The sequence below is a fragment of the Martes martes genome (genome assembly GCF_963455335.1).
Source record: "Martes martes genome assembly, chromosome: 15".
Taxonomy (NCBI): domain Eukaryota; kingdom Metazoa; phylum Chordata; class Mammalia; order Carnivora; family Mustelidae; genus Martes; species Martes martes.
Genome location: NC_137903.1, coordinates 63601165 through 63622355, shown reverse-complemented (window position 1 = coordinate 63622355; position 21191 = coordinate 63601165). Strand labels below are relative to the sequence as shown.

Below are 21191 nucleotides of genomic sequence, written 5' to 3'. Positions count from 1 at the left end.
TCCTATTTTCAAGCTCCAACTGAATGTCCATTTAATTGAAGGAATATTTAACCACCAAAATTCAAGAAAAACAATATGTACTTAAAGTTCATTGTAAAGGGACTTCTGGTAGGTGGCCTTCCATCCAAATGAATCACTTTAATCTTTGGACTTTCAAAGGCAATCCTGGCTCATCCAGTCCATCCCAGGCCTCCCGTGGGAAGCTGGGTCCTATAGCCAAGTCCTAAAAGCATGACATAAAGTCACTGGAGGGTCACGCCATTTTTACGTAAGCCAGATGGAATTTGTTTCCTTTCTTGAATCTTATGGACAAGCAAATGAACCAGAAGTTGTGTTTGGCCCCTGGCAGAGGTGTGAAAACAGCAGAAGTTAACAGCTGGTACGGTTGTCAGAGCCCGGAGCCATTGCAGCCGGGGGCGTGCTGGCTGTTCAGCACAGCCGGCCTGAGTGTGACCAAACCAAGCCACTCCCGGGGCATGGGGACAGCACATTGTCTCCCTGAGTCTTTGTCTCTAGTTTTCTCCCTGGTTTGTTCCACAGATAGAAGCAAAAGGCTTTGGTCTCAGCCTCGTTGCTGGGGACAGGAAAGGGGTTACAGGGGTGGTCAGCAGGGAGAGACCTGGACCACCTAAATATCTTGAGACCGTGTGACACAGAACTTTGTCTCAGGACTCATGTTTTTAGAGGTAAGAATCACTTGCCCACGAAAGGGACATATTCACAGAAGCCACCACTTCCTAGCTCAGCTACCAAGATTCCTCTCCCCAGCCGGGGGTCTTTCTGCTCTTGTCCCATCCTGGTTCAGACACTACGGTGGATGTGGTGAGCCCTTTGCCCAGGAGGGGGCCCCGAAACTCCACCACCACTCCGTGCTGGTCATTACACCGCGCTCAGTGGGACCCTAGGTCCCCTTCCTCCCTCTTCTCCATACCCCCGCCGTGTCAGACCTACACATCTAGCTCTCAGAGTTCCCCCTGAGCTGGGGGGCGCTCTGTGCCCTGTCATGATGCTTCCTTCCCCCGGTGCCCCCTGCCCCCACTACCCCCTCCTCTGACAGGAGACAGCGAGGAGAGCGTCCCGGTCCGTGCGGCGGGCCGCCTGCAGCGTGGGTCTCTCTGTGCGTCCTTCCAGAGTGGGTGTTCGTCGGCCTGGTGATCCTGGGCGTCTTCCTCTTCTTCGTGCTGGTGGGGATCTGCTGGTGCCAGTGCTGCCCGCACAGCTGCTGTTGCTACATCCGCTGCCCGTGTTGTCCAGAGTCCTGCTGCTGCCCTCAGGCCTGTGAGTAAAGTGCCCGCGGGGACACGGCGGCCGGAGGAGAGGCCGCGTCTCCGTCGGAGAGCTGTGTGCCCCGAGTTTCTTCTGCACCTCCTTTCCTTCTACCTCCCGAGCTGGCTGTCCCAGGCTCACTGCTCTGCCGGGAGCCCCTGAGCTGCCCGTCCCTGTTTGCCTTCTCACCTGCATGCAGTCCTCCTACTCCTTATCCACACCCGTCCCCCTGCATCTGCATTTCACACGGGCGCAGCCCACGAAGGGAAGGGCAGGCTCCCGAGGGCCGGGTTGTGGGTGAGGCTTCTGCCCTGTCTCCAAGCGCTCAAGCTAGAGGAAAGCTTCTCTGGTCGTGCCTCTCGGAGGCGGAGAACTCCTCTCTCCACAAGCAGAGTGTGCAGACGGCAGGCTCGCCGTACCAGCCAGCCGGGGAGGAGTCTTACTTACGCCCGAGACAACGTGGCCCACCGAACTAGTCCTCAGCGGGGGACGCACGGTTGTACCGTAAGGGCCGAGCCCGTGCAGCCACCAAGCTGGGCGCCCCGTGCCAGAAACCAGACACATCCTCAAGGGGAGAGACATACGTGCATCTTCAGTGTCCTTAGGCATGAAGCAGCTTCCGGGGGGGTCCGGCGATCTGCTCTGCCTTTGCGATCCCAGAGCAGAGCCACGTGCAAGCTCAGTGCCTGCCCGGCCTCTCTAGAAGAGGCTTGGGATCCTCCCGGAAGTAGCCCCGGGTGGCCCGGTGCTAGGCTTCCTCCAGGGGGCCTGGGGCAGCCTACAGACCACGTGGGGAAGGGTGGGCTGCTGCTGGCACTGGGGAGACCGCCGTGGCAGCTCCTAGGACCGCTTAACGACTCCGTTGCCAGCTACTGAACCCTGTAATTCCTTACGTCATTGCCTTTTGGTGGAGCCGGAGGAGTCCAAGGGAGTGGGGGACAGAGGTTCTGATGAATCCGTTCAGCCTAGGAGAACACGCGCCCGCGTACACGCACGCGCACGCACGCGTGTCCAGGAGCTCCCTTAAGCGCAGCCTCAGGCAGTTTTGGTGTGAGGGTTGTGGAGGGTGGGACGATAATATAATCTCTTTTGCTCTTCATCTCCCTCCACAGTGTATGAAGCAGGGAAAGCAGCAAAGGCCGGGTACCCTCCCTCTGTCTCCGGTGTCCCCGGCCCTTACTCCATCCCCTCTGTCCCCCTGGGAGGAACCCCCCCAGCCGGCATGCTGATGGACAAGCCGCACCCGCCCCCCCTGGCGCCAAGTGACTCCACGGGAGGCAGCCACAGTGGTAAATGTAGTCCCAGACCGCCCTGCCCCATGCTCCTCCCTGGCTTCTGCTCTGGTTCCTTACTGATGGGAACCGTCCGCTCGGTGACGCTTCTTTGGAAAATGACGGTCTCCATTCCAGAAATGGGATCCCTCCAGCTGTACCAGGTATCATCTGGAGTGCATGTCAGGCTTTCCAAGGACCGCAGGATGTCGCTGTCCCTGCTCCCTTCCCAAGCTCCCCGATAACTGAAGTGATGAGGAAAAGAGGCAAGGTACCCCTTGAATGTTGCCCTCCAGTTCATAAATAGTTATCTCATCCCTATCTAGTGTTCGGGACTGTCAAAGGCACTGTGAGGAACACTAAGAAGTATAGGACGCGGTTTGTGTAGGAAGCAGTATGGCCCAGCCAGGGAGAGAGAACGGATTTTTATTAGGACGATTAGATACTGCAAAGAGTGTGGTGCTGGGCGTTCAAAGGAGAAGGAGCTGGAGCGGTTACAGAGGGTTCAGGGAAGAGGTGGGTTTGAGCCGGGCCCAGAGGAACGCAAAGGAATAGGAGAACAGAGAGGGAGGTGCTGAGCACCCCCCAGGAGGGACACGTGGTAGGAGCCTGGAGCTGGAAGAAAAGGAGAGGGTGTTGGACACTGGAAGGAAGTGGAGGGCTTTGATGGAGCCTCACCCAGATCACGGAAGGCCCTGAAACCCATCCAGGAGAGCCCGAGGCTCGGTGCCGTAAGTGAGCGGGAGCCACTGCAGGAAGGTTCCTGAGTTCTTGGAAAGGTGACGCGCTGACGAGGTGAGTGGCAGTGGGATCAGAGATACTGAGCTGAGATGAAAATGAAGCCCTTCAGGGGCTCTGAGAGCAGTTGGGCCACGATAGAGGCCACGGAATTGAAATGAGTAGGTCAATCTGAGAGATACTTCAAAATAAGACTTTGGGGATGAAGGAAAGGGAGGCTTCAGATGAGCCCAGGTTGTCCAGGGATGCGCATCATAGAGAGAATTAGGTAATGGGTAAGGAGAGCTTATTTGGATGGAGATGCACCATGGTGTTTCAGGGCATGATGAATTCGTGGTTATTGGCAAAGGCAGAGGGTTAGAGGGGCGGGGGGGGCATTCAAATGGAGCTTCCATGGAGACGCTTGAACAGGATTACAGAGTAGGAAGGTTAGACGTGCGTGAAGTATCTTTAGGAGATGACTGTTAAATTCCTCGGTGTGGATGAGCTAGTAGGGTTGGTAAAACAGGCATTTCCCCCCAGAGCTATCTGGACTTCTTCCGGTGGGAGCAGGGAAGAGTGTCTTACCCACTGAATGAACTGTCAGTGCTTGACCCTGGAAGGAGTGGATATCAGTGAGTAATTGGTATTTGTGTTTTTTTCTCTCCCTGGAACAGTGGGTAGAATTCTGACATCTGAGCCTGAAAATGAGTCACAGACTGAGAAGTAAAAGTTAATGATCAAGGACACACAGGGAATTAGAGAGATGCAGACAATACAGTTCATGTCCCCAATGGTGGAGGGGGCCAGGGGCATTAATGGAACTTGTCTCATAGTTTCTTTGCAGCTTCCCCTTTTCCCAGTCTTTTTATCCTTCCTTCCCACCAGAACCCACTCCCTCTCCCTTTTTTTAAACAGATTCCTATAATGAAATGATTCTTATTCATAGGATGACAAATACTTCCTCTCTCCTGATTTCAACCTTTTTCTGCTTGTTGCAGTTCAGTCATTTTGGCTCCATCCTGCCCTACTAACCAACTGCAATTAGAAGCGGCTTGCGGGTGCCTGGGTCACTCAGTCGGTTGCGCATCCGACTCTTGATTTCAGCTCAGGTCATGATCTTAGGCTGGTGACATCGAGCCCCATGCCCCGCTCCACACTCAGCAGGGCTGTCGGTCCCTGCTGGGGTCCCTCTACTTCTGCCCTTTCCCCCGGCATGCTCTCTCTCTCTCTCTCTCTAAAAATAAATAAATCTTTAAAAAAAGAAGAAAGAGGTGGCTTGAAAAATAGGAACTTTTCTTATTTCAAATAGCAAGAAATCCCAAAGAAAGACGGCTCTGGGGTTGGTTGATTGATCAGTTCACGTGGCAACACTGAAGGACCTAGTTCTCTCCATCTTTTGTCCTGTGCTTCTGGGCTGGCTCCCCTCCTGGTCCTATAACGACTGCCATAGTTCCAGGTACCAAATGCGTTCAGAGATGGAAAAACATATCCTTCTTCCTTGTGCTGCTTTTTTCAAGAGTGAGGCTACCTCTTCCAGAAGCCCCGCCCCTCCCAGCAGACATCTCCTAGCAATTTTATTGGCAAGAATTGTGTCTTGGGCCCATTTCTATACCTGATTGGTTTGAACTAATCAAAACTCATCTCTTAGGCTGGAACACTATTCATCTTGGAAATGAGCAAAATCAGGGTTCTGTCAGCGGGGAAAAAGGGAAGGTGCACAGCCGATGTCTGCCACAGCCGGTCTAGCCTAGGGTGTCCTTATCTGGTTCGAGTCAGGAAGGAATTCTTCATGATCCCCCAATGGACACATTTCTGTACTCATGGTCCCATGGCCAGACTTACTGATGGCATTTGGCTATATGTCCTTTAAGAAAAAGGTGGCTTAAGCCAGTGTTTCATGTAGCTTATTTTTGAAAGAATGTTAGAGATGTTAGGAAATGCTGACTGAAAAGATGTAAATTTAGCCTATTTTATATTTATATGCTACTTTAATTTTAGGGATTTTAGGGTAATCATCTAGCAACCGTGATTTTTTTTCAGATTACGTTTGTACGCAGTACCCCTTTGGACCCTCTCGGTAGTTGAAGAGGCAAGGTTACCAAAGGGGAGCGACGAGAGTCACCTTGATTCCTTTCCCCGTCCTTCATTCGCGATCTCTGTTCCAACAGAAGAAGGCCGTCTCCTGTCCCTCTCTGGATGCGGCCTCTTCCTCTTTGTCAAGGTTCTGTCTTTACTGAGCGGCCACGCTCCACCAGTCGGAAGACGGGCTCTCATCACCAGTTCCTGCTGCCTGTCCGCATCCTAGCAGCATTCAAGCCATGCTTAAGCCTCTCCCATTAAAATATAACGATCCGCAGAACCCCCATGGTCCTCTGGCGTTGCTTCCCTGTTCCTTCTCTCCTCTTCAGAGCCCAACTCCTTCAGCGTTTTGAGCAGTTCTCGTCCCCATTTCCTCTGCTTTTCACCAGCTTCTCCGCGAACTTCCATCTGGCTATCACTTTCCCTGCCCCAGACACCCGTGCTTGTGACGACGGTCCTACTGCTAAATGTAATGGATGCTTCTAAATTCTTACGCCGGTTGACTTCTCAAAAGCATTTACCTCCTATATCACTTAGTCATTTTCCCTACCTGTTTGGCTCTTTGCCGCCTCTCCTTCCACTGCCCACACCCCAGACGCTGGTGTTCCTGTTTTGTCCAAGGTCCTCCCCCTGGGAAATCCTACCTACTCCAGTGGTTCTGTCATCTTCTCCGTGCTCATGACTCCCAGTCACCATCCCAGCCTCTCCTCTGCTCCCCAGTCCCATATATCAAATTGCTTTCTGGACATCTCACAGGCATTTCGAACTTAAACTCTAGGAAATGGAATTAATCTGCTGTTTTTTGACTTCAAATGAACTCCCACATTTCTTAACGTAGTGGATGGCACTACTGTCCACCCAGCAGCCCAAACTAGAAGCGGGGACCTCATCCTTCTCTCTCCCTCACTTCCCTCATCTGATTTGTCACCAAGTCCTTCAGACTGTACTCAAAATAACCTTGAATCCGTTTACTTTACTCCGTCTCTATTATACTATCCTGGTCCTTTCTACCATCATCCCCCTCCTTGATTGATGTCATGCTCTCCTGTCTCAGCTTTCCTACAGCTTCTCTTGCCTGGCTCTAAGTCATTTCCCATCTACCTGGCCCCCACTCATCCTTCTTACAAAAGAATTGAGTAGGCAAGTAGGGTTTTGAAATGTCATTTTCAAAACTAATAAGGATGTGTGTCTATATATATGCCTACTGTATGTATACAGAGAATATGCAAATTTTAAGCATCACTCCTCCCACAGCTGAGCTGCCCTCTCCCTGGGGGTGGAGCTGGCAGCTGTTCCATCATCCAGGAACAGCCTGACTGAGCTCATTAAGACAGGACAGGAAAAACAAGGCTATATCCATAGGTATCTGCCTTAGACACATTTTTTTTTTGCAAGTTTTATAAGTTAGATTTGGCTGTGAAGAAGAAATTAGCTGAAAAATGGTTAATTTCAATTAACTGGGTCAAAAACATCTGCTCAACTACTTTAACGATACAAATGTTTGAAGTTCTAGTTTGGCATCAAAGGCATAGCCCGGTATTCCCTCTCCACTAAAACCAAAGGTGCCAGGGCTAATAAGTTAGAGGGGCCACACCAGCCAAAGGACTTGGACTGGACAGAACTTGAGAAAGAGAAATCATCCATCCGCCCGAAACTGAAACATCCCTGGGCGGGGGCGGGGGGGGGGGTGTCATTTTCCAAAAAGTGCTGGACTTCGGCCAGTAGTCAAGGATACATCTTATTAAAATATCACCATACCTCAGAGTTCTCTGGTTTTCAGACAGACAGACAGACAGACAGGTTCTTTGGTTTTACGGATCTAAAACCAAAACCAAAACCAAAACCAACACCTTTTACTGGGAGAATTGCCTCGCTTTTAAGCTACTGAAATCAAATGATGTTACCTCTAAAGTCTAAATAATCCATACTTTGCCTTCTTGGCCAATGAGAGGGATTTAGATTTCTGAAGGCATTCGCTGGAGGGACTTGAGAAGTCACGGCTGAAAATGCCTATTCTGCTGGAGTCCCTGTATAATGCCAGTGTTGAAAGGCGAACCTACCACCTTCATTCAAGGCCGTCAGTAGTTATTGTAACTTCTCAGGGACATGATAACCTGCGCATACATAACCAAATCTGTCTCATAATGAGGATTATAATTTGTTATAATGACACAGAAAACAATCTAAGCTTTGGTCCGAGTTGCAATTAACTGAGAGGTGTCCAGCTGTCTCTGAGCGGCCGCGCTCTCTGACGGCCGCGGGACAGCTGGTACACGGTTCCGTAAAGCATCAACCCCCTTCCGCTCTGTCTCAGTATGACTGAATGTTTTATCTTAGTAGCTTTACGTCCTAAAAACACCCCGATAAGGCCATAGCTCAGGTAGAGCGGGCCCGTTCCCTGATGCCTATCAAATGCTAGTTTTCTCCTTTGAAAAATAACCATCGACAATAACAACGAAATCTGCGTACGCCTTGCTGCTCCCTCAAGCTTCCATTCCAGTCCTCTCCTTCCTGGTCAAAACCCTTCAGTGAAGCAACCACGTGGCTGCTTCGGTCTTACCTTGTACTCGTAGTTTCTATTCCCGATTTCCATCCATCCATCCATCCATCCATCCATCCATCCATCCATCCATCCATCCGCACACACACATTTTGAGTGTCTACAGTGTGCCAGGCTCTGTGCTAAATGCTGGGGATGCAGAGATAAACAGAGGGAACTGGTCTTTATCCTCAGGAAGTTGACAGGCTAGAGAGGGAAACTCTACTAAAAATACTATTTCCAAAGGAATCATGAACTTCACCACCGTCCCCAGACTGGCTCAGTTCAGCTCCAACAGACATTAAATGCCTACTCAGCAGTGTCCTGGGCTTTACACTGATCTAGAAGAATTCTTTCCCTTCAAGAATCTTTGGGAAGATTGGACCTTTATATCCATAATTTGGGACAAACTAGAATATATTGAGAGTCATAATGAAAGTTCCAAGTAAATGATTTATGAGAGAAATGAGATGGAAAGAGAGAGGGAGGAAAGATAGAACTTTCTAGCTGTGAGAATCAGAGAAAGCTTTTTGGATGTGGTGCTATTTGAGCTGCCCCTAATAATTACAAAGAACTCAAAGTACTCTAGTGATTTGGTCTTTGTTGTCTTTTTTTTTTTTTTTAAATTTTTCCTATATTTGTCTTCTTTACGATGAGAAGGGTTGAGAAGTATTAGCTGCATTTGATAGATGTGAAAACTTGGTCCTGGATAGGTCATCATTTATTTGAGGTCCCTCAATGAACCAGAGATGTACCCACGAACACCGGGCTCCCCACCTTCTGAGCCCTGTGTTTCATCCATCAGACATCACTGCCTCCGAACAGACATAGCACTTCCGTGGGATAATTGCCTTTTAATTGAACTGTCTGTACAACTCTGTAAACGCCTCTGCAGAGATGGAAGGCTGTGCAGCTTGATAAATAAAATCATTCCTACTAATAATTGCTTCGGCCTAAGGATTACGGCTCCAACCTCCAGGAGAAGGTGCTCCTGAAAAGTGTGTGCAGAGATTCACTGATTTTTTTTTTTTTTTTTAAGAAATCCCACAAGTGGAGGTGAATAGGAACGGCCCAGAATGTTCGCATAGAGAAAATCGGTGCACCTGCAAATGGGCGTGGGGGCGTTCTCTCGGTCTTCAAAGCCAGGGCTGTGAGGAGAGCGCTGAGCAGTACAGCATCTGAATCCTCCGTGTGCGTCGTTTGTGTGCACGTGGGACTCTGTCCACAGCCAGGGCCGCGTGGCCGGAGAGCGGCGTGCGGAGGCTCCTCTGGAGGCGCACGTGGCCATATGGTTTCTTTACGGTATTTGCCCTACTGTGGGAGCAGAGCGCGTTGGCAGTTGGGTTACTTGCTTCCATCCCGTTGTGTACTCCTGACTGGCCAGAAGACAGGACCGATAGGCCTGTGCCCCCGCTCACACCACCCATGACACACCTACAAGCACTTCCTCCTCTGGGCCTTCTTGTCTTCCTTCTTGGGTCGCTCCCTCCTGCCTCCACCTCTGGGCTCCCGAGGTTCAGTCAGGTTACGTAGGTCTAGCCCCTGTGCTGCCCATTATTCTTGAGCAGGGCGTGAAACTCTCTGAGCCAAGGTTTTCTCGACCCTAAACGGAGGCTATCAGCAAATTTGGTAGGGGTTGTGAGGAACAAATGTCCATGCAGAGCATTAGGGCAGTACCTAGCACACTGAGAGGCACGACGCATGCTGTCTCTTCCCACTGGCATGTTGGGTCCTTCTCCCTCGTTTCTCGTATTTGTGAAGATTTGACTTGCCTGTGTCTGGTCACCCTTGGGGCTGGTATTGGACTCGACTGATACTAAGTGATATGGGGCTTAAACAGCCTTTGTTCCTGACAGTCTGAGTGATGGGAGCGTAGGAGATGGTGTTCTCTCTCGTGCTTTTGTCGTGTTCTTTATGGAGCCCCCCCCCCCCCCAAAATAACGCCTGCTTCTGACCACACAGCACCAGGTGGAATTAATCGTGTCTGGAGTATGGTATTCCCTCTCCCGAAAGGAAAATGTCAAAGAAAGAAAGTGGAACCAGAATCAGCCCCTCGCTTTCGTTTGGCACGAACGCTTCTTGCAGTCTATCATCCTGGCTCGTAGACGCCACCTGTGAGGGGATTTTTGCACCATCTCCCGTGAAACCAGAGGCGTTCGGGCCACCCTCGTCAAGGTCCCCGATGTTCGGGTGTCTGTTTTATTTACATGTTCTCCCACCAAGCGAAGATGTGACCCGCAGATGCTATAGCATGATCTATGTCCTCCGTCCAGAAAATCTGTCTCCCCCCGCCCCCCGAGCTTTAAGTGGCGCTAAGGAGGTCAGAAAGTAGGAAGCAGAAGTTAGCAAATGACCCCAAATCTACTGTGAGAGAACTCAGTGGTGCACTGCTGTTCTTCCATTCCAGGGCCACCATCTGATAAAAGGGATCTCAGTCACGGTTCCATAAGTATAAATATAGATGATTATTTCTGGCGATTTCAAAAAGAGTTGTCATAAGCAGGCACCGAGGGTTTTGCTTGGTAAAGTAAAGAGAGGCCACCTCCGGCTTCTCTCAGCTCCCCTCCCTGTCCTTTTCTCCACAGTTCGCAAAGGTTACCGGATTCAGGCTGACAAAGAGAGAGACTCCATGAAGGTCCTGTACTACGTCGAGAAGGAGCTGGCTCAGTTCGATCCAGCCAGAAGGATGAGAGGCAGATGTGAGCATCTGTTAGTGCCATGTGATCTGGGCTTCACGGCCAAGGGGGGTTTGGGGATTCCCAAACTTGGGCAGCCCTGAGCTCTTGGGGCTTAGGACGAGCAGGGGTGCCGGCGATGTCCTGAAGAGAGTAGCTCTGAGGGCACAGAAGGGAGAAAAAGGGCTCCTGGTGTGACGGGCAGAGCAGTCGTTACCACCTTGCTTCGTGCTGTTTCTCTCCGTGGGGCAGTCAGCTTTGCTGGGCCCAGGCAGTGCTGAGGTCGCAGATGTTTTCTTCAAAGGGTCATTCCCTTCTATTCAAAATGATGACTAAAGATGTGAGCTTTTCCCCCAAAGTGAAAACCCCTACCATTGAGCAATGGTCCAGCTGCCGACTTGCTACACGGAGGCCTCCAGCAGCGGAAGGACAAGTCTACCAGCAGAAAAGGAGGCCCGTGTTCCTCGGAGATGCCCAACGGCAGAGACGGAGGGCTAGGAAAGAGGCGGCCCCTCTTGTCAAAAGAACGTTCCAGTTCCTGAGCTTGTAGGTGGCAGGACCCCAGCCTTCACTCACAGCCCTCGGACACGGCTGAGTGCCGGGGTGGACTCCAGATTACCACGGTGACGAGAGACGGCTCAGGGCAGGTCTGACATGGACAGGCTGATTACTGGAGGGTGCTGGCTGGCATGGTGGTGAGGTCACTACCTCTGTCTCTCTCTCTCTGAACCCTCCTTGCCTTGGAAGCGAGGAGAGACTTGATGGAACTGTTGGGGAAACAGTCCCAGACTAGAGGCGCTGTATTCAGATGAAGGACAACATATTCCTCCCAGTTTGCAAAGCTAAATTCATCCTGTCTGAGCTGCCTTCCTTGCTGCATCCTCCCACCGGCTGCCTATAAAAAGACCATCTCCAGATTGGAATGTCAGGAATGCAGATGTCACCGCACTTGACAAGTTAGTTGTAATGTGTTGTCATGGAGCCCTGGGAGGGGACAGAGACAGCGATCCAGGAGAAGGAGCCTGGGGAGGAAATCTGTGAATCTCTCAGCTCAGGGAAAGAGTTAAAAACTGAGGTTGAAACTAAAGAATGGATCCTGATTTAGGTGACGTCGCCAGTCTACCTGGATTGAAGTGGTCTCCAGGGACTGGCTGGTCAGAAGGTAATGACATCCAAACACCTAAGGGAACCTTAGCGGTGGCCAAAGTCAGTCTGCACAGCGTACAGATGAGGAAACAGAAATCCAGAAGGCTGAAGTGACCGCACCAGGATTAGAACCCAGCTCTTCTGATTCCCAATCCTGTGCTCTTTACACAAGACGTTTTTGAGCCGACTGATGGCTCCGTGGCTGTAGCGGCTGTTTCTGTTCAGAGATCACAGCCTTCTCCCTCCTAGGACTTTCTAGTATGTTGGAACAGAAGAGACTGAGGTGGTTGACTCCACCTCCCTCATTTTACAGAGTAGGAAAGGAAGCAGAGAGGGAAGGGACCCAGCGTTGGCACCTCGGTACCCGTGCCACAACTGGAACCAAGAGCCGGACCTGCAGGTTGACAGTCCCGTATCTGCATAGAGGTGAAGTGGGAATACAGCTCACTTGACTTTGCCAGGCTCTCTCTCTGAAGAGCAGAGTAAACCCTGGGACAGATCATGGACATGGGACAGTCTTGAAGATCTCATTGTAAAACGGATCTCATGGTTCCAGGTTGTGACGAGATTCTGTAAGAACTGGGAATGTCAGGTTCGGGAATTTGCTAGCCAGTAAGACCCTCACTTTCCTTGCCCCTGGTAAGTAGGGGGTTGCACTTGGGCTATTTTTAGTCCAGAACCCCAGCGTGTGATCTGGCAGACTACACCTCCCAGGGCCAATAGGTTCCATCTCCCGTTCTTGGAAAGTTTGTACTGGAACAGAGTCAGGCCGGTTCCCTTACATGTTGTCTGTGACTGCTTTCACACTGCAGTGGCCGAGTCGAATAATCGTAACAGTGAGGCTTGCAAAGACTAAAATATTTAATATCTGGCCCTGGCCCTGTACAGAGAAAGTTTGCCTATCTTGTTCTAGAGTTACATTATTAGGTGTTTGTGAAGCAGGGATGTTGACGTTTACATTCAATGTGGCAGAAACGTTAGAACAGCCTAGACAGTCCATCACTTGAATGGTGAAACTGAGATAGCTCTCAGGATGTGGAGAAATGGAAAAGATCCATTATTCCCTGAAGTTTAAGGAAAGTTCGGAGGCAACAATGGGATGCTTCAATAGTTTCACTTGAGGCATTTTAAAATTCTCTTCTGCACTGCTCCCAGGAGATTAGAATTCACTGGGATCATGAGAAAAGGAAGGTTCTAGATTTTGTTAATCAGTAGCATCTGAGCTCTTTTCCTTTCAAATGGGGACTCACTAGTCCATTCTCCTCAGGAGGAGGAAAAGGTTTAAAAATTCTAATTCAAAACCAACTGATTACATGACCAAAATGAATGGCATTCTCAGTAAGCCCAGACCCTGATAAAACAGGACCAGGAGGCTGTGTTTATGCAACGGGGGGGATGGAGGGGAGGCCCTTCCTTTCCTCGGCGGGTGGGAGTGCTCCTCTAAGAACTCTTGGGGCTAGGAAAGAGAAGTAGAGGGGAACCTGAGATGCAGATTTGCGCTGCCCACATCCTATCTTGGCTTACCTTCTACTCAACAGCCAAGCCTTATACTTTATAAATGTTGATTCTGATAATATTTTGAAGTTCTGACCAAAGGATTTTAGAAAACAAACGGATCCAGTTGCATTACAAATAGATTCACTAGATGCGTTTTTAAGTAAAATGATATTCAATCCATTTCAAAGTTCTGTAAACAAATGGTTGTGGGGTTTTTTTTTTTTCTTTTTTTTGTTTCTCCCCCTTTCTTTCTAGACTGTGATTCTTATCTTGTTCACAAGTGCTTTTGCAAAATTCTACTTAGGCCACTTTGTAGGAAATGAGAAAACTGTGACCACAACCCCCTTCTTTGTAGGAAGAGTACAAGTGGAGGCCAGCAGGCCGTGAGTGCAGCCCGCCCCCTTCTCTTCCCGTACCTTGACACGGCTGTCCTAGCCACCCATGGCCAGACACATCTGGAATATTTGTTAAGGAGGCAAAGAAGTCTTTGTGGGCCTTGGAAATGGACTTGGTACCAACTGGGAAGGATAGTCCACGTTCCTGGATGAGCGTCCAGAAAGGGGATGATTGGATACTACGTGTGCAGTCCCCTTGCCCCTGGGGACTGAGCTCTGGGGTGAAGGGCACAGCTGAAGGAGGCTGGGACGGGCTTCCTCTAAAGCATGGGGCCGCGCTGGTTTTGAAGGCCCACGCTGGGACGCGGCCACCAGTGAGGAAGATTTTGTGACCTGTGGGTTCTCTCTCATTTTGCCCCATTTGGCTCAAGATGCCCGGGATCATCGTCGCTGTCACAGAATTCTACAAGAAGAAAAACACTGGAACAAGGATGACGCCGCCTTAGGAGGAAACCAGCTGCGAAGAGCCCAAGTTCTGGGAACCCTGCCTTAGGTGGAACAGTAACAGTTATTTTCCTATTTTAAGAGCAGAGCATGTAGGAAGCCTCTCTCTCTCCAAGCCAGTGGCCTTCTAGACAAGGCCTGTTCCTGCTGAGCTAAGAACACAGACACTGTTCGTTCGGGTCTACGACTAAACCAGAACAGGACTGAAGCCTTTGGGAGGGAGTTTCCCCAGAGCCGTTAACACAGCTCCCTTCCTAATACGTAGAAAGCTCTGTCATGCCTGGTTTTGTCCCTGCAGATAACAACACCATCTCCGAACTCAGCTCCCTGCATGAGGACGACAGCAATTTCCGCCAGGCCTACCACCAGATGAGAAGCAAGCAGTTCCCTGTGTCCGGGGACTTGGAGAGCAATCCTGACTACTGGTCCGGGGTCATGGGAGGCAGCAGCGGGGCCAGCCGGGGGCCCTCGGCCATGGAGTATAACAAGGAGGATCGGGAGAGCTTCAGGTACAGGTGAAGGTGGCCGTACCAGGCTGCAGCTGTGGGGCGGGGGGTGAAGGGGCTGGAGCTGGCAGGCAGGGGTGGCTCTGAGACAGCTGTCTTCTGAGAGCATCTCTGCCTCCCTTTCTAGGTTGTCCTGCCACAGCTCTCTTTGGGCTGTTGAACATCCCCTTCTCATGTTTATCAAACAAAGGGACACCTGTGACACCATGTGCAGTCATAGCCAAGTCCCTTTGAAATGATTACTCTGTGCTCCTTAATGAACCTTATTAACATTCTCTTGCCTTTCTCATAATATTTTATCCTACATCCTCTAAAAATTCCCATCCATCATCTCCCTCATTTTTAAGAGATTTATTTGAGAGAGAGCGCGCGGGCGAAAGAGAGTGTGTGCGCGCGCAAGTCGGGGAAGGGGCAGGAGAGGCTCTTCAAGCAGACTCCCAACTCAGCTCGATTTCCCAATCCATGAGGTCCTGACCTGAGCCAAAACCGAGAGGCAGGTGCTTTACCCACCGAGCCACCCAGGCGCCCCTCCACCATGTTTGATCATCGTTATGTGAAAGGTGAAATACCAAACGTTACACTGATTGATTCTCCTGACCGTTGTCCCCGTTTTAAGATGGGGAAACTGAAATGTACAGACGTTCCCTAGAGTCACCTGGCCAGTGGTGTGGGAGGCCAAGATGTGCACCCTGTTTCGTATGGCTGCTCCCCACTGAACAGCACGGTCACCACTCACCTGTCCTTTATGTTGAAGCACAGCAGACACTGCCCTTCTCTTAGATTTACCAGCTGCGGGTAACTCGCAGGGATACGTTGGGCCCTGAGGGAGGAGAAGGCTTCTCTGTGCATCACCAAGTATTGCAGGGTTTCCCTGGATCGCCGGCCACGCCCGCCACGCCAGGCCCCTCGGCTCCGAGGCTGGCAGAAGGGAGGCCTGTGCCGCTCAGCCAGAAGTCAGACTCCTGGCCGCCAGGCCCCGCTGTGTGCTTCGGCACCGTCTGAGTCACAAAGGAGTTTTACCCACACGACTCCGTCTTGGTCCTTAGCACGAGTTCCACAGAGAGCCCCGGTCGCCCCGCTTCACGGCGGTGCCCACCCACGTGCGCGCAGCCCAGCCCGGGGCACCCCGCTCTGCCCGTCCCGGCCCCGCGCGCGCCCACCTCGGCGGCTAACCGCCCCCTCGCCCCGCCCCGCTCTGCCCGCAGCCAGCAGCGCTCCAAGTCCGAGATGCTGTCGCGGAAGAACTTCGCCGCCGGCGTCCCCGCCGTGTCCATGGACGAGCTGGCCGCCTTCGCCGACTCGTACGCCGCGCGCTCCCGCCGGGCCGACGGCGACAGCCACGAGGCGCGGGGCGGCGGCCGCTTCGAGCGCTCGGAGGCGCGCGCGCTGGGCGGCTTCTACCCCGACGGCTCCCCCGACGAGTACTACGGGCCGCGCGGCCGCAGCCGGGAGCCCCTGGGCGACGCGGGCCGCGCCTGGGCGCCCAGCCCCCCGCGCCGGCGGCCGGACGACGCGCCGCTGCCGCGCCTGGTGAGCCGCACGCCGGGCACCGCGCCCAAGTACGAGCACGGGCCGCGCGCCGGGGGGCTGGAGCGCCAGGCGCGGCCCGAGGGCGCCAGTCGCGGCGGCAGCCTGGAGACGCCGTCCCGGCTCAGCGCGCAGCTCGGCCGCCGCAGCGCCTCCTACTACGCCTGGTCGCCGCCCTCCACCTACAAGGCGGCCGCGCCGCAGGACGACGACGACGAGGACGACGACGACGACGACTCCGCCGACGACCCGCTGCCGCCCTACAGCGAGCGCGAGCTGAGCCGCGGCCCGTCCTACCGCGGCCGCGACCTGCCCTACCACAGCAACTCCGAGAAGAAGCGCAAGAAGGAGCCCGCCAAGAAGACGGTGGGGCCCAGCCGGGCGCCTCCCGCGCAGGGGGGTTGGGGCCGGGGCGGCGGGGGGGGGGGGGCGGGGAGGGGAGCGCGGCGGCCCGGCCCCAGCCCCAGGCAGTGAGCGGAGGCCCTGGCTGGGGGCGAGAAGCAGAAGGAGCAGGTGCTTCGTGGAGAGCCTCCGGTCCCCAAGACCAGCCCTGAGAAGCAGGTAGCATCAGGCATGCGGGGCATCGTGACCGCCGCAGACATCGGGGTGGACCTCTGAGCTCTGTGCGCAGAACGTTCTAGGCGTGCCTCTTGCGCCTTCCTCCCCATCTCCCACCCCTTGCGGGAGGGTTTATAACTTGCATAAATTCCCAGAGCGCTCACGTCCCAGAGGAGGTCAGTGGCTACCGCTGTGTTTGAAGGAAAGCTCACTTTCCTCCCTTGACGCTGTGCTGGAGGTAAACTGTGAATTGTGCTCCGCGCACGTGAGGGAAACCTTTTGGCCCCTGCCCAGTTAATTGTCTCTTTTGTAACTGGCCTTATGGCGCTTTGATTGCTGTCTCCGTAAACGCCAAGAGCAGCCCAGTCCGTCCCTCAGCCCCCAGATGTGAGCTCCCCGGCTCAGAGAAACGCTGGGGGACAGGCGCGGATGTCCACCCTCGGCTGCCAAAGTGCCTCTCCCCCTGTGCCCTGGCGGCCGCTCCGCGAGCCCAAGTGCTTGTGCTCCCTCCTCACTTCCCCTGCCTCTTCCACCATTTTGTTTTTCATACTTCAAGGGGGACGTTTTCTTTAGCACGTAGTATGGGGAGAGAATACAAATGGAAAAAAGGTATTGACCCCTCTAAAACAGGTATCTTTTGTTTCTCTAACGAGAACAATGACATGACCCGTGAAGTACCATGAGCAGGGAGTGAACTTCCGGGTCATGCCAGGTTCGTGTGCTCCGTCCGCACTGGCTCTGGTGGAGCCATGAATGTTGTGGCTGGCCCTAGAGGGCTGGGAAGTCGTTCTGTGGCCGTGGAACTAAGTTCTGTCCGATGTGTGTTGGCTTCAGCACCAACTGAGGCTTCGGAACTGTAACCACAAGCCTAAGGAGATGCCCGGAGTCAGGCTGTGCCAGACTCTGGACAGGGTGTGGACTCTGCCCGGGGCACCATCTGTTACGGTGTGTTGGGTTTCTTTAACCGTTGCGTGGTTTAACATTGTGCCCTTTCTGCTCTTTTCCAGAGTGACTTTCCAACCAGGATGTCCCTTGTGGTCTGATGTTTGTTTTGAAGACACTTCTCTGGGTGACTAGACATCAGAAGCAGACCACTGGGACAAGACACAAACCTAAGAGCCAGCAGGCCCGGGACCTTCTCTGGCCACCACCTCGGAAGATTTGCTGATCTTTGCTTTGGCAAGGGATGGGGGGCAGCCTTTAAGGGAGGCTGATTCCAAACCGCAGCGTACATCCAACTAGTATGAGAAACTCAAGAAGATGACTATGTGTGAGAACATTCCCACACATGGACTGTCTTACCCACTGAGTTCATCCTGCCTGATGTTCTTCCAAAGCTGAACCAGGATTCCTTTTCCAGTTCTGAAAGGGAGTTAGCTCTGGACTGCTAATCTCTAGAAACTGCCTTGTCCTCCAGTATGTTCTTCTATGCCTCCTGTGCTGTGCTTAGAGACAGAAAAACATTACTACTATTAGAAGAAGGTCTTGTACTGACAACAGAAGATAGCTTTAGGCAAAATATACCTTTTATCCCCATCTCCTCCTAGTCGTGAGGCAATGACTATTGTTACACTAAAATCAGAGGACCCTTGGTGAGCTCAGTGACAGTGACCTGCAGGACAATCACAGAAATGACTTCAATTTGCTGTTTTGAATGACAGCTCTTGAGTGGCTAGAACAAGACAAAAGAGAGTATCCCCTTTTTGAAAAGCAGTCTAAGTGCTATTTCTTTTTCCATTCTGAGAACTTAAACTGCTTTTTCTCTTTCCGCTGTGCACAGTGACATCCAAGTCTTGGACGTTAAGGGCTCTCCTCGTCCTCCCTTCTCCTGGACTTTTCACACGTTGGTGCCACCCACAGAGCCCCACTTCCCTCCGCACTCTGATTAAATTGTCATCAGGTGCCTTTCGAAAAATGCTTAAAATACACACATGAAAGAGAGGAGGAAGGAAAAAAAGGAGAAAGCAGTTATGCAAAATAGAGAAGAATGACAAAAGAATTTAAGAGGAAAAGAATCTGTGATCTCACTCTATTTTGAACGTGGGCCATTTTCCCCACAAATTCAGACCCCAGTCTTCTCTGGCTTTGTACTTCATTCGCCATGAGTTGTTCCTGCCGTCCCAGCTCTGTCATTCCGGGACCCCAGGGATGGGTGGAATGTGCGTCTCTTCGCCTCACCAGGCTGCTGCTCCAGATGCGCTGGGAAACGAGTGATCTTTGTTCTCTCAGGAAGGAGCACTTCCTAGTCCCACCCTGGCCTAAATGATAGATTTGGCCTAAATCCCAAAGCTAGATATTTCCAGATTTTGCAGTCTGTACAGATTGCAAGAAATGGCCACACTTTCTTCCCTTCTCAGCAAGAGGTGCAGTCCGTTTCTCCACCCGTCCAATCTGGGATGGGCCAAGCGATTTGATTTGGCCAGTGGCCCAAAACAAATGTAACACAAGCAGAATCCTGAAAAATTCTTGTGCGTGGGGCCTATTTTCTCTTGCAGTCGCCACGAGGTAAACAAGCCTGGGCTGTCCTGCTGCATGATGAGGAGAACAGGCCCAGTACCCCGTCCACCCTATCTGACAGTCGAGTCTCAGCTGATTGCAAACAGCTGTGTGAGCCGCCAAGCCCGATGGGACAACTGCCCAGCTGAGCCCGGCCCAAATTCATTCCGACCCAAGGCATGAGAAGTGGGTGCACCCTTTAAATGTTCGTTTCTCTTCAAGGACAAGCCGTTTCTCCTTGTCTCGGTGTTCGTCCCCTTAACCCCTGACTCCATCTAACCTTAGGTGTCTCACAGTCTCCACTTTGGCAAACGTCTGCCAAAGTTTTTCACCCTGCACTGTTATGGTGGGACACATGGTTGGATCCAAAGTCACTGGAAGACAACGATGCTTGGCCTCCCAGCAGTGGTCAACTTTCTGTCTTCGAGTCCACGGGAAACCTCCGAAGGTTTCTTCTTCAGCATCTTCTTGGTCTTGTCCAGAGCCATCTGACGGGAGCTGGGCCCTAGTCTCAGAGCACCATTCCACTGGGATCTTTACTTCGCGGCCTGTCCAAAACAGTCCTACATGTGCAAGGAAATAAAGAAGTGGCTGGTGAAGGTCAGGAGGATGAGTTGCTATCCTTGCCTGGAGGAGACCTGGCCTACCAAAGGACTTTGCGGTGGCTTTGGCCTGAGAGGAACCAGGGACAGCTCAGCCCAGTGCTGGCACTTCCAAGGGCAGGAAGACACATGCCGTAACCTGGTGCTGAGTGTTAGACTCGCTGGGGTCCCTGGCCTCTGAGAGCCTAGTCTCGTCTGTTTGGGCCCCGCATCAGATGGGAAAGATGACTAAACATCATCATTTCTTAGTCACCAGCTCTGGATTCCAACTTGCTCAGGCAATCCTGGAGAATACTGGATAGCTGCAGAGCTATTATCTCTTCAACTGAGCACTGTGTCAGGCTTCTCTCCACCAAAGAGCCCCATAGCACCAGCTGCAGAGACCAGACATACTGCTTTTGTTAGCCGAGGGCATGTAGGATTTTGGAGATGGTTCGGGGAGTCATAGGGAAAGAATTACTAAAATTGGAAACCTGCAATTCCAAAGACGACAAAACCATAGACAGACCATACAATAAGAAAACACGAAGACAACAGGCTCCTGAAATAACCTGGGGAGATGGGACCAGGTTGTCCCCTGTAGGGCTGCATAAATCCCTGAAACTTCCAGAGAGAGAGAGAACACTGTTGTTCCTGGGTATGTGGATAGAGACAAGAACTGGCTGGACAAGTAAAGGCAAAGCTGGCCATCCTCGGCACCCCGGCTTTTCCCAGCGGGTCCTTTTATTTCTTCCCTGAATAGTGTTTCCCACCGAGGAAGGGCTTATACATATTAGCTCCCTTCCTAGCTTTTACTGGGGGTACAGAATGTCTTGCATAAGACACGATCTCTGTCCATTGGGACCCTGCAGTTGAATAGTGGAAATAAGACATGCCCAAGAAAGAAGCAGGAGATTTTATGCATATAATGTGAAATATTGCTATGGATAACAACAAACCCAGAGAATTAAAGTTTTTAAATTTAAATGGGTATATTTTGATATTTAAATGTTGTGTGTGTTTGTCTATCCATTGTGTTTAAAGATAAGCTCAATGTTCTGAAAAGCCAGTCTTAAAAAAAGATCTGACTGGAAGAGATGAATTAGGATGGGGAGCGGTATGAGGCAGAGGACCCGGAGGGATGATGCCGGAGCCGCTGTGTGCCTGTGAGTCACAGCTGAGTCAGGGATGTGTTGGATAAGGGGGTGTGGAGGCAGGTGGCAAGAGGTGTCCCCTGGAACAGCTTCTTTTAGGCCATGCATAGGTTCACTAGGAAGCTGGGGACATTTCCCCCGGACCTGAGGGTACGTGTCAGCCGATCCTCCCAGGCACGCTCACGGGGAACTCGGCATCTGCTTTTCCGGGGGCTCAGTTCTGCCGCCGTGAGTGCTGCTGGCCACCCTCCCCAACGCAGAGAAATTCTGGCAGAGGTAACGGGCCTCTCGTCTCCCTTCATGTCTTCCTCACTCGGCACCTGGGGGCCCTGCCACT

General features: G+C 52.1%; 1 protein-coding gene across 1 annotated transcript in view; it reads left to right on the top strand.

The window, feature by feature from the left end:
• Positions 1-17666, top strand: part of ILDR2 (immunoglobulin like domain containing receptor 2) — a gene marked incomplete at its 3' end in the record, with an annotated part of 55476 nt that extends 37810 nt beyond the window's left edge. The window contains exons 5-10 of the mRNA XM_080824816.1: positions 1132-1278; positions 2379-2555; positions 10461-10574; positions 14331-14547; positions 15744-16431; positions 17631-17666. Coding sequence (XP_080680942.1) covers positions 1132-1278; positions 2379-2555; positions 10461-10574; positions 14331-14547; positions 15744-16431; positions 17631-17666 — 1379 coding nt within the window. The remainder of the gene's footprint in view (positions 1-1131; positions 1279-2378; positions 2556-10460; positions 10575-14330; positions 14548-15743; positions 16432-17630) is intronic.
• Positions 17667-21191: the final 3525 nt, after the last annotated feature.